This window comes from Carettochelys insculpta, chromosome 2 (assembly GCF_033958435.1).
Source record: "Carettochelys insculpta isolate YL-2023 chromosome 2, ASM3395843v1, whole genome shotgun sequence".
Lineage (NCBI taxonomy): Eukaryota > Metazoa > Chordata > Testudines > Carettochelyidae > Carettochelys > Carettochelys insculpta.
In genome coordinates this window covers 68,078,327-68,096,763 of record NC_134138.1, presented here as the reverse complement: position 1 = coordinate 68,096,763, position 18,437 = coordinate 68,078,327, and the positions used below count along the sequence as shown (strand labels likewise).

The 18,437-nt window shown below is 41.6% G+C and overlaps 1 protein-coding gene across 1 annotated transcript in view; it reads right to left on the bottom strand.

The window, feature by feature from the left end:
* Window positions 1-282: 282 nt before the first annotated feature.
* Window positions 283-18,437, bottom strand: part of ARMC1 (armadillo repeat containing 1) — a 46,219-nt gene continuing 28,064 nt past the window's right edge. The window contains exons 5-8 of the mRNA XM_074987134.1: window positions 8,958-9,147; window positions 3,273-3,389; window positions 3,089-3,163; window positions 283-2,522 (exon numbers count right to left, since the gene is read on the bottom strand). Coding sequence (XP_074843235.1) covers window positions 2,331-2,522; window positions 3,089-3,163; window positions 3,273-3,389; window positions 8,958-9,147 — 574 coding nt within the window. The 3' untranslated portion in view covers window positions 283-2,330. The remainder of the gene's footprint in view (window positions 2,523-3,088; window positions 3,164-3,272; window positions 3,390-8,957; window positions 9,148-18,437) is intronic.

Here is an 18,437-nt window from a genome sequence, read left to right as displayed (position 1 = left end):
GCATAAAAACTGTGACAGTATGCACAGGCACTCAAAGAAGAATATTCTGTTTAAACAAAGAGCATATTCTCAAAATATCAGCAGCATGAAAAACATAATACACTAAAGAAATGGTTCAACATGCTTCATTTGATACCATGATGAGGCAATTGTGTTGCTCTTTTTCAAAATCCAAAAACAAAGATCATAAGCTTTTAGCAGCAGAAAGCCCAAGAATGTAACAGAGCCAAATGTGCTACACCCCAAAAACCACAGGATGCAGGAATATGTTAATTTAGTTATATTACCCTTTATTATTTTACAATATATTTCAAAAACTCTTACAGATGCCTTAACTGCTCTACAAGACCTGCAATACTGTCAAAAATAGCATACCTAAAGATTGAACACACAAACTGTAATAAGTACTTGTACTGAACCATTAATATCCAAAGGGGTGTAGTAATTTAGTAAACAGGTGTGCAGTACTGCAAAATGCAAACACAAAAAAAATAAACTTTCCATTCATGGCTATAGAACAGAGGGCTTTTCAAACACGTTTGGTACTGTAACATTCTAGATAGCAATATAAGTAATATTACATATTTAAAGCAATACATGCCCTGGAAAGCTTGTATGTTCAATCTGTGCATGTAAACCTGAATCAAAATGAGCTAGATTCATTAAAAAATAAAAAAACAAAAACAACAAACATTTAGTTAGCAAGTAAGCATTTTTGTCTCAGAATGACACTGAATTTGAATGGGTCAGCTCTGACTTTTGTTACTGTTACTATTTTACGCAACTTTTTCCTGTGCACTGTTGTATTAATAGGATAGCCTGTGAATGATTTTTATTCCCTGTCCGTAACACAGGAGAGTAACTTTCATGGACAAAACATTTGTCTCAGACTCCAAATTGAAATTGTAGCCAATGCTATAGCATGGATGGCACCACAAAATAACAAACAAAACAAAAAACCCCAAACAAAAACACATTTTGTAAGGTTTGTAATAGCGTTACAGTTTTTCAGCTATATGTATGTGATGCAACAAAGCAGTACTTCAATTTTCAGAACACTGAAAATGTTTTCTAATAGTTCAAATACCTAATTTTTTAGTTTCTATCTACAGGAGTTTAACTTTTGTTATCTTTTCTGGTCATAAAACAGAAAGAAGATATAATGACCAAGACACCTTTAAACTCACAATGTCTGCAAGCAACAAGGTAAAGCCAATTTTTCAGGTATGGTTTTAGTCTTATCCAAGTTGATGCTTTGGGAAAATCATGAAAGGCAATATGAGGAAACAACAACAACTACAGATCAGATTTCTGCCCAGCAATGGAAGTTTAAGTTCAAAATTTGCAAGAGTGGCACTGTGGCAAAATAGGCATTCAATTGGCTTTACTTCTCAAGTTTATACATTTTCAGTCACCATTACATTCACTAACAGTGGACACAATCTGATAACTGAGTAAGGCCAACAACTCATCTCTACCTCAGAAGAAACAGCAATAAGCCATCACCTGAGCAGATCAGAGCTTTTGGACCAACTATGATCGTCTTAACCAACTTACATGGCAGTCAGCAGCATCTGGTACTGCGTACACAAAGTCACTCACACTCATCATAGAAATGATTTTCCTTCAGCAGTTTATTTACTGTATAACATATGCATACATATTTCTTTCTGCTCATTTAATCTCTTACGTGTTAATCTCATAGCTCACCAGTGGTTTAAGGACTGAAAAATATTTCCGTAAACAAAAGGGGTTATAATGTTCAAGTGTGTAGCAATTTTATTTTAATACAGAAAATGAATATGAAATGTTGATTCTGAACATGATTGGCAAAATAAAATGCAAACCAAAGGCAGGGTATATTTTCATTTGGAATCAATGTTTAGGAAAAAAAAAACAAATTCTTAATCTGAAATAAGGCAAAGCAAAAAAGGCATTTTGATTCATGTACAACTAGCACTAATAAGAATTTCCTTGCACTGAGGTCCTGAGATTTGAGTTGAAGGGGTACTCCCTATCACTTGTTTCATGTGTAGTCAAAACTTAAAGCTCCATAAGCATAAATGTTTGGTTTTTAATAGTGGACCCATTTTAAAAAGGAGGCAATAAAATGTACATGAAAACAAACAAAAGCGACTTGATCTGAGGCCTCTGTCTTTTGACCTGCCTAAAAGGCTAAATGGCCAATAAAATGTAAAATGCAGCATATATTTGTGTAATCTAAAATCCTTTTGTGATAATTTATTGCAAATTGCACTTGGCAGTTCACCACACCAATGGAAAACTGGCCACCCTGTTGGTTCATGCAGTCCTTTAACCCCAAACCCAAGTCACCAGTAAAAAGACCTGGACAAAAAGTTTGCTGCTGTGCTGAGCCAGCTGGCTGCTCCTTCTGGGTGTGACCCAACACGGGATACTGCTTTGTCTTGTTCCTTTGTTGGGCTTTCATCCTCTGGCAAATAGTCAGGTAAATCTATATTTTGCTCTACTTCTACAGGAGTATCTTGGAATGGAACCAACACCTGATGAATAGAAGAGTTGTACAATATGTTATAGATTATGTCAAATGTTGTGAACCAAAACGATTAAAAAATAAGGGCTTCATCTTAAGAGGCAAACAAACAACTTTCTGGGTCATCTCCCATATAACTGTCACAGGTAGATACTAGATATTGTCAATTCATTTTTTTTAAAACTATACACAAAAAAGTCAAGTTTGAAGGTAAAATATAGCATCAAAAAGTCAGACCATCTCTCTCTACAGCTGTAAAATAAAACCACACCTGTGGTTACTGCCAAGAAGGCAAACCTAGCTTCCAAACTCATCTCTCCAGGTCAGGAGAGTCTATTATCAGAAAGAGATGGCTGTTTTGTCTCTCTTGCACATAGTTCAATGGAAACTTCTAGCATTACTATTATACAGATCAACATCTTTGGTAGGGTACATTTTAACCTCTTTATGTTGTGTATGAAACTCAGACCAATCAAACAATGCACTGCTTGTTATTGGAGAAGCGATGGGTGTGGTACCACAGGACTCAAAGATCTAAGCCAGCCACACCTCTATTCAGAATGAACTGTATCTCACCTCCTCTCCACTTTCACTTTTCACAACTTGTTGTGCTTTCATAACTTTGGTTGATGCTATTGCTGTTGCCAAAGCCTACAAGAGGAAAAAATACAAAATAAAATAAAATAAAATGGTAGACCTTTAATGTTATAGAACTGCAACAGATGCATAGGCCTCAAAGCCAGGAGTTTTAAGTACTTACCTCTGCTTTTAAGTCTGAGCGAATTCGGACTACACATCTTTGAACCGCCATTTGAAATGTAAAACTAATAACTCCTTTAATTTTCAACAAGGCTTCTTCACAAAGATTCCTTCGAGACTAAAAAAATGTAAAAAATTAAAACACAAAAGCCATATAAAAATATGGATGTTATGATAATCTCCGGCATTTCTTATGACAGAAAAGTGGTAAAAAAGGTAGTTTCGCAACAGAAAAAAATAGTGCAAGTTACAATTCTATTTAATAACCATGCACTGACATTAAATAGTACTATAAATCCTTTCATAACAAAAAAGGAAAACATTTTTGCTTACATTTTAAAAGTAAAACAAGGATGGAATCAACTGTAAATAATCGGGGAAAAAAGCGCTGAAAATCAAAGAATGCTTTTCTCCGTATGATCAGCTAAACAGTCCCCTGAGGTTAAGTTAGGATTGAGTGGAATGCTCATTGATGTGCAGTTAGTGTTTAAGTTGCTATTTATCAGACAACTTGTATCCATACTGACTGAATGCATCAAAGCAGCTGTTGTATCCTTCAGCCACCTCATCTGTGGCAGCTCACGGACATCAAAGCACAGTGTAACCTTAACTCTGATTTCAAGAGAAAAAATGGTAAAAAACCCCACTGGACTGTTATATTTAAAGCAAATGACAATGCCGACTGTGCAATAACATTACATTGACCTGTATTAGTTGCATCTATTCTACATCATCTTAATATGTTTTATTACTTTAATATTTAGAAAACAACATGTTTATTACACATAGTAAAATATCTATTGAGAGACTGCTACCATGAACAAAAATTCTAGATTGTAGTGGGATTACTAGAGAAACACATACCTTGACAGGCTTGTACAGAATCAAGTGTTAGGTTCAAAATCATATTTCTATATGCCTTAGTAATTCATTTTAACTAAAAAGTGCCATGAGATCTTTAACAGAAAGGCAATGTATAAGCATATTAATCTTATATGCAGTCATTACTGGCCAATACTTAGACAATGGTAGTTTCCCTACAGGAAGAAGCACATTCATTTAGTCAATCTGCCCATAAACTGGATCAGCTAGACTATACAAAGGCAAAACTCAGCTTACTTCCGTACACATCAAAACATAAGGACTGTATTAAAGAACATTAATAATTAGAATCGTGGGTAATACAGTAGGCTTGAGCTAAATATCATTATATGAAACATATGCCTGAGAGATATAAGACAAACTGCACTGTATAAGTGAAAGACAAATAAAACCAATGCCACAGGGAGGGAATGCATAAGAGCACAAGAGGCACCACAGTTTAGTAGACTGCATATACAAGGATTATATGGAAACATATATGAATTTACAGTCTCTCTTTCTGAGTGCTTGGTCAAATCATATAACCTGTACCGCCATTTCCCTAAATGTGCCTAATTCTTATTCCACAGATGGTTTTCTACTTAAAGTTGTAAAACAGTACAGGAACGCGAAGTCTCAAGAGAACGTGCACAAATCTATTCACTAGCTGGAGACTTGGTGACTCCCATCTATTTGGGCCACTGTCCTTTAACAAAACTTGTCTAAATATTGACAACTATAAACAAATCCCAAAGTGGGCAATCCTTATACCACAGCATAGAACCTAGCGTTCGGGAAAACAAACCCTAAAGGTCACTCACAGAGTAGTTCTGCACAGCAAAGCCACTATTTCAAAATAACTATCCTGGTGTCTATGGCTATGTCTACACTAGCCCCAAACTTCGAAATGGCCACACAAATGGCCATTTCGAAGTTTACTAATGAAGCGCTGAAATGCATATTCAGCGCTTCATTAGCATGTGGGCAGCCGCGGCGTTTCGAAATTGACTCGGCTCACCGCCGCGCGGATCGTCCCGACGGGGCTCCTTTTCGAAAGGACCCCGCCTACTTCGAGGTCCCCTTATTCCCATCTGCTCATGGGAATAAGGAGCCTTTGAAGTAGGCGGGGTCCTTTTGAAAAGGAGCCCCGTCGGGACGAGCTGTGTCAATTTCGAAGCGCCACAACCGCCCGCATGCTAATGAAGCGCTGAATATGCATTTCAGTGCTTCATTAGTAAACTTCAAAATGGCCATTTGCGTGACCATTTCGAAGTTTGGGGCTAGTGTAGACATAGCCTACATAATGCAACTGCTATTTTGAACATTTTGAAATAGAGGTCATTTGTTTCCAAATTGGTAAGCCTCATTCTACAAGAAATCATGCTTATTTTGAACTAGCTATTTCAAAATAGGTGCTGTTAAAACAAAAATGACTGGGAAGAAGGTGCTTTTGAAATTGGGTTTTGTTTTTTTCCCCCCCCCAAAGGAACCCCATTTACGCGTCTAGTTTTCAATTTGAAAGCAGCCCTTCTGATGCTCCAGGTGGCCACTATTATGCAAATATGGCACTGAGTATTCATATCAGTGGCTCATTAGCATTTCTGATCCGTGGTATTTACATACCCCTTCTGAAAGGAAGGGGGTAGTGTAGATGCAGCCTTTGTGTGTAACTGTGTTGTTTCAAACTAAGCTATTTCGGAATAGCTCTTCTGGAATAACTTATTGTGAAATAAGGCTGCTGTGCAGACATACCCACAGATATCTATGCTTTACTTTACTTAATGAGTAAGTCAAGTCGGAGATGCATATAAAAGACTCATCTTGCATCTTTTCCCGAAACCATCAGACCAACTGTGAAGCAATTATGGTAGACAAGTCATTTACCACTAGTGAGAAGTGGGAGGAATAATAATAATAATAATAATATAAAAAAAATAAGTGGGCCCAAAACTGATAAGCCTTTCTCTAGCATAATGTTCTCAAAAATAATGATTCTGATTATTCTGAATTCAAGCTATAATTATACAGACTATCCTTTTGTTCTCACAAGTCTTATTGGCTATGTCTACACTAGAGTGATCTGTTAACAAAAGTTATTGTTGGAAGATTTCTTCTGACAAAACTTCTGTCGGCAGATCACAGCCAGAGTGCAAAGCGGATCTAAACACTGATCCACTCTGTTGACAGAGTGGCTGGACTGCCCGGCACTCTCTTGACAGAATGCACAACCAGAAGCTCAGCAAACAGGGCTGTCCAGTGTCCTGGAAGCCCTGTCTGTTGACAGAGGACCCCCTGGAGCATCCATACTTGCTTTCTGTCAACAGAGGCGTCCTGCCTCATGGGGGGAGTGGCAGAACGCTGTCAACAAAAGTGCCACTTTTGTCGCTTTACTGTTGACAGAACGTGTTTGTAATGCAGGTGTTCCTTGAGTTTTGTCGACAAACTGTCTAGTTTAGACGTAGCCATTAGGAAGCTGCAGTATACCAATCAACAGACTTCTGTTGTATTACACCTTTTGATTTCTGACTGAGATCACTATCAAACTCTATAGAATGCAGCTTCATTCTGAATGCACTGAACAAGAACTTCTTGAAGTTTACAAGTCAAGAAAGATTTACAGGATTTCCACTTGTTTCTACAGATCATGAACTGTTAAAAAGCCCTAAGTAGGTCAAGTCTGACATATGAATGTGTTGGCTTAAAAAAAAAAAAAAAAAACCAGAGAGGTCTATCCAAAAGTTTGAATTACTACAGATGTGTTTGACACTTTGAGATAATGCTTAAATTAACAAAGAAAAATAATTTAATAAAAGCAGATGCTGCTCTCTATTAACATGACCTCAGACAGGAAGGTGACAAGTATCACTGCAACCAAGAGTCAATTGTGGCAACCATGAAGCAGCACTGGAGAGAAAAGTTGCTTTGTTTGTTTTAATTTTGGCAAGGATGGAAAGAGTAGTTTGATAGCAAAATGTTGCACAGACATGACAAAAAAATCATTAAGGGCAGCCATGCAGATGAGTACATGCAACTCCATGCATGCCTCAAACCTAATCTTCCTTAAGTGCAATATAAAGCTCAGTTATTGTTATTGTTCATAGCTTCTTGCTATTTTATAGTGCCCAACGTATTCTAACACTTAGAACTGCTTTGTAGGGATGTTTTACTGGTGCCGTGTTACATCAGGTACTTAGAATACCAGCAGGATTTCTTTAATAGTCTCATGAAAGTCACAGCACTATATATATTAGCTAATCCAGTCAGCACGCAGCCAGATTTTCCTTTTCCTTTAATAAGGCGTTGAGAAAACATGCTGATGTACTCCAGGCAAATGGGGAAGCCTGAAGTTCTGCTCTCTGGATTCAATCGTCTAAATACCTTGTTATACATGTTTTACTAGGATAGCTATGATACCTTTGGCACAATGCTTAAAGAGTGAAATTGCATAAACCTCCATTTGTCAGGGAACACAAGTAAGTGGTCTTCACATCTGCTGACCTTAGTCCATGACCATTTATAGGATCGCATGTACTTAAACTGGCAGACAAAGGAGAAGTGGACAGAGTTTATCTAGGTTTTAGAGATGATTGAGACTCTGGTGTACAAATAATCTACAATGCTAGAAAATGTAACAGAAGATACAAAAACATGTGGTACTGTTTTTGTAGATACAAAAACAAGTGGAACTGACAAACAGTTACCTGTCTATGTCCAGCTCAATCCAAGATATGCAATTTGAGTTACATTAGTGGCATAACTCAGATCGACAGGGCTTAGATCTACTTACCGCAGGATCCACACTGCAAGGGGGAGGGAGGGGTGTCAACAGAGAAAACCATCCTGTTGACCCCCTTTACTGTTCTGTTTCTGCTGGAGTCCCGGAGTCAATAGGAGAATGATCAGTGGTTGATTTAGTGGGTTTTTACTGTACTGGCTAAACTGACCGCTGGTGGATCGATCACTGAAGCATCGATCCACCCTGTAGGGAGGATGAGTCCTTAATAATGAACAAGTGAAGGGTTCCGAGGTAAGATTCCTTTACTATGCATACAAATGACTGAGTACAATCTGATTTCAGGAGGAGCTAGATATACTTACAAGAAAATAAGACAAAGGGAATGCTACTGAATAACTGACACACTTACTTGGCAAAACAAAGTAAGAAAAGGATCAGGTTTGAACACTTAAAACGGGTACAAAGCTGAATACAGAGAGACCTGAGGGCATTTATAAAGAACATCCTCGAACAATCTACATGCTGTTTGGCAGCCGTAAAAAGGCAAACATAGCCTTGGGGTATTATACAGAGGGGTATGGTGGATAAATCTACAGGAGTTATTCTGACATCACATAAAGACTCAGTGCGATCTCACTGTCTCAAGTGCCAGGCTGGTCACTATAATAGAAAATATGTCATGGAATACAAAAAGATGTAGCAAAATGGAACTAACAAACAACACTGAACATTCCTTACATTGCAGTTGTAACAGAAGATTAACCAGTGTACAAAATCTCCCATGCCATACAGGCAACAGTGAAAACTAAAGAATTGTTTTGATTCCAATGCCCTGACTACAAGATGTCATTGATTGAAACAGTACCTGATTTATTCCACAGGTGACTGAAACAGGAAATAAAATTGGCAAAGCTGGAAATGGAATTATTTAAAGACACAAAGTTACAAAGCAATTAGCCATAAATTTCTTATTTGAATTATATAGCAATATTTCAATATTGACTATCTTGTGCACATGCATTATCACAGTATTTCCCTATAATTTCCAGTTGGATTCCTAGTGATCATATGCACTTAAGATATACTTACTGAATCATCAAGGCCATCTATATGTAAAACCACTGTTTTAGCTCGTTTATTTGTGCTCCCCAGGAAAAACTGAGCTTTCCGCCGGCAAGAATTCATTTCATTCACACCATCCATGTCTGACACGTTGGAAGACTGAAGAATGTCATAGACTTCAGAGGCTAAAAGTTTAGTCTCTCCTGGTGTAGTAGTCCTTAAAAAAATAACAAACAGATTTATCATGATATATTCTTGCAGTCTTATTTCAAACAGCTGACATTTACAACTCAATGTCTTGAACGATCACTGTACTATGGAAGCATGTTTCTATGGCTAATATGCATTAAAAGAAAAAAAAAGTCATAAAAATTGAAAAAGGGGGCAGGGGAGCAGGGGCTACTCAAACCCACTTCCATCATTCATATGCCAGTCCTATTACAGTTTGAACCTCCCTGGTCTGGCATTCCTGTGACATAACTGGCCCCGAATAGGAAAATTTGGCAGACCAAGGGAGGTCTCTTGCGACTGACCCGCCCAGCCCACTGACAGCTCCAATTTGAGCCCTGTGTGGCCCCTATTGGCAGTCCTGGTCTCAATGCTGCTGGCTACAGCTCTGCTACTACCAGTCCCACTGCCAGATGCTGGTTCTGGCCCCAGCCAGGCTGCTGGACACCAGGTCCAGCCCAACTGTTGCTGGCTCCAGCTCAGCACTCTTTGGTCCAAGAACATCTATACCACAGATGTCGCCAGCCCAAAGAATGCCAGTTCTTGGAAGTACAACCTGTACCAGGTAGAAACGGAAACCAGAATCCTTGTGCTCATTTTAGACCTATGAGCGTCTAACTCCACCATTATTTTTAAATGACATATCAAGAACTCTTTACACTTTTATTTCTCTCTCTGTTATATCTATTCAGAAATTTACAAAACATAATAATTAAACTGATAGACAACTCGGATACCTCCTCATACCATGCTGATTAGGACACTCAACACAACCATGCTGGGTTCTAATTCCGTCTTTGCTCAACAGCATCAGTGATTAATCTTAGCCGCAGCTCCCTGAACTATGTTGACACAGCTGTTGCTACAACAAGCAAATAGTTGCCAATCTGACAAACTGTTACTACTTAATCTTCTGTAGATCCTTACACAAGAGGATATCAAAATGCTTAAGGTAACAATCTCATCTTTTACCTACCTTGTAGGTACTATTTCCATCTTACAAGGAGTTATACATTTTAAATGAAGTCACTCAGATTATTTAACTAGTCAAAAGTTATGCAGAAAGTCAGAGCAGGGATTAAATCCCAAAATTCAGACTGCCAGGGTCTAACCCACACACTTCTCGACTGTGGGTCTTTAAAAAGAGCACAGTGGGGATATTCCCTATCAAATAAGTAAAAGGTGTGTCAAAATCCATTAGGTAAATTATTCCACTATATTCCTTTAAAAGTAAATGAATTTTGATATTAGATTAGGCATCTATAATTTTCTTATTGCTTAATCACACCTAAATTTTATGGGACAAATTCATCACTGAAATAATTTCACTGAGCTCCATGAAAGGCAGGATTTGACTCATCCTTAAAAAACTAAAATATTTGGAATGAATAAAGAACACTATATCAACATCCTACAATTCATCTTACTGTGACCCATCATAGATTTGTTTGTAGACATAAATATGTTAGTAAATACCTAAGTTTTGCCTTTGAAGCTTTCTTCCTTACTAGTTCATGCCAATAAATAATCTGAGTCAATCATCACCTCCATTCCAATTGCATATAATAGAAAAATAGCACTGGAGCAAACATCTTAGTCAACTCCCTTCTTCTGGGTCTCCTACTGAGTCATATCTTCTTTGCCCTGGGACTATCTTTTAGATTGCAAACTCTTCAGGGAAGAGTCTTTTGAGTTTCTGAACAATGCTCAGCCCCCCAACACTTAAGACATGCTGTGAGGTTTGTGCTAAAGATGATAAAAAAGCAAGGATGGGGCCTGAATAGGATCATCCTTTAAGAATTCACTTAAAATTAGGCACCTGCTTCAGTCCATCCCCCTACAGAAAGCACATATTTAAATCAATCAGGGTCATATACATTATGCATACTTTCTTCATAATACTAAGATTCACTGGACAAAATGTGTACATGTGGTTCACAGCTTGAAGTTGAAGGAAGCCATCTATATTTAGGTGCTAAAAGTTGACAGCAGTGCCATATGAGCTAATGCCTCAAGGAACAATAAGTTAACGTTCAAGCAAATCACAACTTTTCAGGGCATTGTAACATTAAACAGCCATTTGTTACATTAAATTGCATCCATCAAAATAAACAGACACAGAAACAAAGTTTTCTGTAGTATCTATTTTCATTAAAATAGAACTGATTTTTCCATTAAACTTAACTGGCTCATTCACACAGTATAACTTTTTCCCAAAATCTTTTTCTTAACTACAAGTTTGGCTTCTTAGCTTTAGAATACAACGTGGAACACAAAAAAATCAGTTCAGAGAGAGAGAGAGAGACCACAATAATAAAAGTTTCTTTAAAAAAAAATACCAGAAACATTAGCCATAAAAAGGCACAGAAACTTAAAATTCAAAGTTATCCATATGGTATCTAATAATGAAAAGAAACTTAAGGAATAATATAACAGTAAGTTGCATATATGGTTAGTGCTCCCAAAATCACAGCTGGCAGGAATTCTTGTATAATTCCAGCTAAATTCATATAATTTTATTATTAAAATAACCTGCTAATTTGACAGTCCAAAAGTAAAATCTGTTATTTGGTACAAACAAAACACACACATTAGATAAGTAGTCTCTAGGTTATTCTCAAAACAATCCTTTTTAAATGATCTCAGCAATAAAATTGCTATGGAAAAACACAGAACAAATGCCTGGCTTGCAAGTGCAGATAAGTTGTTAACAACAATTTCTACTTATTGCTCTCCATGGGACCACAAATTATCTTCCCATTGAAGTTAATGGGAGTTGGGATTGGGTATCAAAGTCTGTTCAGACAAAGATGAAAAAATGTAAGACTTACTATTTTTCAGAAATAGGTGACACTATTTGAACACTGATCTCTAAACCAACACATTAAAAAGGCTCCATAGTATAAACTGCAGAAAATTAAGTTTTCTAAAAATGCAAGGAGCAGGTTTCTCACAAATGTATTGCTTGATGGAGTCAGTTGCTCAACCAGATTCTGTTTACATCATATATGTCCTATAACAGAGAGCCTCAAAATATAACTAAATAAACAAACTGTCAGAATGAGAAGCCAAAAGTGATACTCCATAGTATAAAATTAGAGACATAACAGAAACAGGAATATCAGTTCAAGTGAAGTTATATCATGTTATCCATCCATATAATGCAGTGCTGACAATACTGACTAAACAACTAAGATACAGTAAACTCTTTCATATCTGGTAGCCCTGAGCCCAGGAGGCTGTCGGCTATTCAACTATTTTGGATAATAGAGAGGTATACCTAGCAATGCACAACACTAAAGAAAAACAAGATTAGATATTAAGAAACAAACAAAACTGTACGCAGAGTACTTTACTTACAAATAACAGAATTATTGTACACTGTAAACTTACTGTATTTGCTGTATTTATTTGCATTTACTTTCACTATATTGTATTTATAGAAAACGTAACAAATTTACTTATGGTTAAAATGCTGGTTATTTGAGAGTTCTGGATGATAGAATGTCAAATATGAAAGTTTACTGTACAAGGAAAAGACAGCATTATACCGAATATTACAGTTTCTCACGTGCTGGCAAAATAGAGTAAAATTTAAGTCTTGCAACAACTTTTTTCTGCTTCAGTTAAAGGAATTAATATACTATCACCACATAATTAATCAAGAATGAAAATATGAAAAACAAAAAATTTTTAAACAATTAATTCTTCAGAATACAAATAGATTGGTCATGATCTAAAAAATACACACTATATATTATAAAACCACTATCATACTTAAAACTAGTAGGCTACTGAAAAAATAAAAATATAAAAATCATAAAAATGAAAACCACTAATATAAAGTATAAATATAGTAAAATCTAAAGAGGCAAGACAGTTTAACAAAGACTAAAATACAATGAAGTTCAATCAAAGCTCTATCAATTCTGTCAACATTGGATCAGACTGGTACATGATACATCAGGAGAGGATGTGTGGGATACATCCTGTTTATTCTGCTATTAAGTTTTTAAGCCCTTGAAGGATGGTGCATGGTCTCACAAATTTTTTACACTTTTGTACTGAGTGTGTACAGCTGATCACAAGGTTCTTATTTTTCACATTGTGAAAGTTCTATTTATTTCACCCACATTTTTCAAAGCTATTCACTCTGTCCCAGAAGCTGCTCCCCAGGGACACTAAATCTTACTCTGCTGAGAAGGAGGACCTGGTAGTGAAGTGGGTGATTACTTATTAGGGAGCCCCTTCAACCTCATCCTGAACCATGAAAAAGAAGCTACTCACCGTAGTAACGATGGTTCTTTGAGATGTGTCCCCGTGGGTGCTCCACGATAGGTGTCAGGCTCGCCATGGCGCCGCAGATCGGATCTTTCCAGCAGTTTCTGCCGGACCGCGCATGCGCCGGCGCGCGCCGCTCCCTTGCGCGCTCCCGGCCACGTGCGCGATCCGGTCCCCGCCAGTTCCTTGACCAACTGCCTCGGATGCTCCTGAAAAATACTAAACAGGGATCCAAAGCGGGGAGGATGGGTGGTGGAGCACCCACGGGGACACATCTCGAAGAACCATCGTTACTACGGTGAGTAACTTCTCTTTCTTCCTCGAGTGTCCCCGTGGGTGCTCCACGATAGGCGACTACCCAGCAGTAACCCAAGAAAGGAGGTGGGTAATCGGGTTATGTGCAGCTTGCCCCTGAAAGGACCGCTGTCGAAAGACGGGTATCCTCTTGGAATACCCTGTGTAGGGCATAATGCTTGGCGAAGGTGTCGTAGGATGACCAGGTTGCCGCTCTGCAGATGTCTTTTAACGCAATGCCCTTGAAAAAGGCTGTTGATGCCGCCACCGCCCTGGTGGAGTGAGCCCTAGGCAGGGCCAGTAAAGGAGTCTTTCTAAGTTCGTAGCACATTTTTATACAGGATACGATGTGCTTCGAGATTCTCTGCGAAGAGAGACCTTCTCCTTTTGATCTGGGAGCGAGAGAGACTAGGAGTCTATCCATTTTCCGGAAGGACTTAGTCCTGTCTATATAGAAAGCCAGCGCCCTCCTCACGTCCAGGAGGTGTAGGCGCGCCTCTTCGTTGGAGTTATGGGGCTTTGGATAAAACGAGGGTAAAACTATAGGTTCATTAATACGAAACTCTGAAGAAACTTTCGGAACAAAGGCTGGATGCAGCCGTAAGGTTACCACCTCCTTTGAAAATACTGTGCAGGGTGGCGTTGCCATAACTGCCGCGAGCTCGCTCACCCTGCAAGCTGATGTGATTGCAGGAAGGAAGGTTGTTTTTATCGTAAGGAGACGGAGGGAAACTGTGGCTAAGGGTTCAAACGGTGGTCCCGTTAGTGCGTTAAGCACCAGGTCCAAGCTCCACGAAGGTGGAAGCGGTTTCCGAGGGGGGTACAGGTTTACCAGCCGCTTGAGGAACCTGGTAACCATGGGATGGGCAAACACCGTGGGCCCTTCCTCTTCATGTCGGAAAACCGATATAGCGGCAAGGTGGACCTTTAACGAGGATAGGGAAAGTCTGCCTCTCTTGAGGTCCAGTAAATATTCTAATATTACAGATATAGGCACATCAAGGGGAGCTACTTGCTTGGTAGAGCACCATGCAGTGAATCGAGTCCATTTCTGCTTGTAGGTCTTCCTGGTAGAAGTCCTTCGGCTACTTTCTAGGACTTGTTGCACTCCCTCCGTACATGTACTCTCTAGGGAGCTGAGCCACGGATTAACCATGCTTGCAGTCGCAGGCCTCGGGGGTATGGATACACTATGGACCCCTGGGCTTGCGTGAGCAGGTCCGGCCCCACCGGAAGGGGCATCGGTGGGCGGTCCGACATGCGCAGGAGCAAGGGGAACCATTGCTGTCGATCCCAAGTTGGGACTACTAGGATCATGCGGGCTCTCTCTCTCCTGGCTTTCTGCAAGACCTTGTGGATGAGCACTGTGGGAGGAAATGCGTAGAGCAGGGGGCCCTTCCACGAGATCGCGAATGCATCCCCCAGGGACCCCCGTCCCAGTCCTGCCCTGGAGCAGTATTGAGGGCACTTCTTGTTGTGTTGAGTGGCAAACAGGTCTATCTAGGGAAACCCCCATGCGTGAAAAAGTGGTCGTTGCAGATTGGAATGGATCTGCCACTTGTGTGTGAGTGCGAAGCGCCTGCTCAGCTGGTCTGCCTTCACGTTGTGAGCGCCTGGTAAATACGAGGCTTTCAAGGTTATATTGTTGGTGATGCACCAGTTCCACAGCCGGACTGCTTCCGCACATAAGGCACGGGACGGAGCTCCTCCTTGTCGATTTATATAAAACATGGTGGAGGTATTGTCTGTATTGATCCCGACTACTTTGCCTTGTATATAGTCTCGAAAGTGTTTGCAGGCGTTTAACACTGCTCTGAGCTCCAGTATATTTATATGCAGCGACTGTTCTGTAGGGGACCACAGTCCCTGCGCCACCTTTTCGCCCATGTGTGCTCCCCACCCTATGTGGGAGGCGTCGGTGGTGAGGAAGATAGAGATTTGTGGTTGATGAAAGGGTACCCCTGTTAGCATGTTCTTGGGGTTCACCCACCATTGCAGGGATCTGCGCACCTCTGTCGTGGGCGACACCACCCTGCGGACGGTGTGTGTTGCCGGTTTGTAGATGCTCGCCAGCCAATGCTGCATGCTGCGCATATGCAATCTGGCGTTCTGTACTACGAACGTTACTGCTGCCATGTGGCCTAGCAGCTGTAAGCATGTTAGAACCGGCACCATGGGGCTGAAGTTGATGACTTGTACAAGGAAACCACTAGCGCAAAAGCGAGCATCTGATAGATAAACCCTTGCTGTGATGGAGTTTATGCGTGCCCCTATGAACTCTATGTCCTCTGTGGGGTCGATCTTTGACTTCGCCAGGTTGATGACCAGGCGCAGCGAAGAGAACGTGCTTGCTTTAACGCGTATCATGCGTAGTACCTCTTCCTTCGAAGCCCCTTTCAGTAGGCAGTCATCCAGATATGGGAATATAAACACCCCCTGTCTGTGCAGGTAGGCTGACACCACTGCCAGGGTCTTGGTAAAGACTCTGGGGGCCGAGGAGAGGCCAAACAGCAGAACCTTGTGTTGGAAATGTTCTTTGCAGACCATAAACTGGAGAAAGCGTCTGAGCCGGGTAGACTGTTATATGGAAATACGCGTCTTGTAAGTCGAGGGCTGCGAATCAATCTCCATCGTCCAGTGCCGTGAGAATAGAGGCGACTGTGATCATCCGAAAGCGTTGTTTGCGCAAGTACCGGTTGAGGCCTCGAAGATCTAAGATGGGCCTCCAGCCTCCTGTTTTTTTCTCTGTGAGGAAGTATCTTGAATAAAACCCTTTCCCTTGGAGTTGCTCCGGCACTCTTTCCACTGCCCCTATAAGCATAAGATGGTCCACCTCCTGCTTGAGTCTCGCTTCGTGGGAGGTGTCCTTGAGATGGGGCCTGGGTGGAGGTCGTGGCGGTGGGAGCGACTGGAAGGGGATCGCGTCACCCATGGCTATGATCTCCAGTACCCATTTGTCTGTGGTGATCTTTTGCCACTGGGCGTAGAACGGTCGGAGGCGATGATGGAACATTAGCTTTGGATGACATTGCACGATGGTAGTGATAGTGCAGCCCTCGATCTGTCCGTCAAACTTGTTGCATTTGGCCCTGCCCCAAGGATGCACGGCTCTGTTGGGAACGTCGCCTGGGAGTTCTATACTGTTGGTGCTGTTGATGCCGCCCTTGTTCGTAGCCCCTTTGGTACTGAGCACGCTGGGGTTGATACGGGTATCGTCTTTGCTGAGGGTAATACTTTTTCTTCCTGTATGGTAGGGGTATAAATCCCCAAGGTTCTGAGAGTGGCCCTTGAGTCTTTACTGGAATGAAGGACCGAATCAGTTGATTCAGCAAACAACTTCTGCGTGTCAAAAGGGGAGATCGACAATCTTCGCCTGCAGATCCCTCGGGATACCCGATGTCTGAAGCCAGGATTCCCTGCGCATGACCACTGCCGTAGCCGTTGAGCGTGCCGCCGTATCTGCTACGTCCAGGGCAATCTGAACTCCTGTCCTCGAGGCTGCGTAGCCTTCCTGCACGATGGCCTTCAGCACTGGCTTCTTATCCTCTGGAAGCGAGTCCATGAGAGAAGTCAGTCCGGAGTAATTGTCAAAATCATGGTTCGCTAGGTGTGCTGCATAATTTGCCACTCTCAACAGTAGGGTAGAGGAGGAGTAGACCTTTCTGCCGAATAGCTCTAGCTTCTTGGCATCTTTGTCTGTTCCCCCTGCCTTATACTGGGAAGTTTTCAACCTCTGTTGAGACGATTCCACCACCAGTGAATTTGGCTGTGAGTGACTAAACAGGAACTCTATGCCCTTCGCTGGGACGAAGTATTTCTTATCCGCTCTCTTGTTTATAGGTGGAGCGGACGCTGGGGTCTGCCATATCGTGGTAGCGGACTCCAGAATTGCTTCGTCGAGCGGAATAGCTATTTTAGAAGAGGCCAGAGGTCTCAGGTTTTTGAGGAGCTTATGGTGCTTCTCCTGCACCTCTGCTGTTTGGATGCCTTGCGTAAAGGCCACCCTTTTAAACAGCTCTTGGAACTGTTTGAGATCGTCCGTGGGGTGGACATCCCCTAGGGCCGTAGCCTAGTCGGGAGAGGACAGAGAGGAACCACTGGGGTAAGCCTCCCTTGAGCCCTCGGGGTCCTGTTGACGATGATACATCCTCTCGCTGGAGGCTTGCAAGGGACAATCTCGGGGTTCCAGAACCAACTCCCCCTGAGATAGCTGCGTTTCCGTCCCCGTCCGCGATTGCCCTCAGGGATAGTGAACCGTCTGGGGGGACCTGTCCCTGGGGGTGTGCTGTCTATGCCCAGCGTGACAGGGGCGACCATGGCAACACGGGCACGGTTCCTGGGATGGAGGCCTGGACCACCCTCGAGGCACATATCCCCGGCGTCTGGGGGAGTGAGATCGTCTGGGTGATTGAGACAGTGGTGAAACTGATTTGTGGTAGTACTCCAGGGGGTTAAATCCCACAAAAGGCGAGGGTGGCCCGAGCCATGGTGACGCTGGCTGGAGGAACGGGGAGGGAGGCTCAGGGTAGACTGGGGGAGACCCCTGCCTCCTTGTTGGAGTTCGCAGCATAAGGGGAGGGCTTAGAGACAGCAGCCCTGCAGCCCTGTCTGGAGAAGGGCTGCGGTGCCGGGTTTTCTCTGCTGCCTTTCCCCTCCCCTGTGGGGCTAACTCCGCCCCTTTCCGCGCCGGGGATCTCGGCCCCG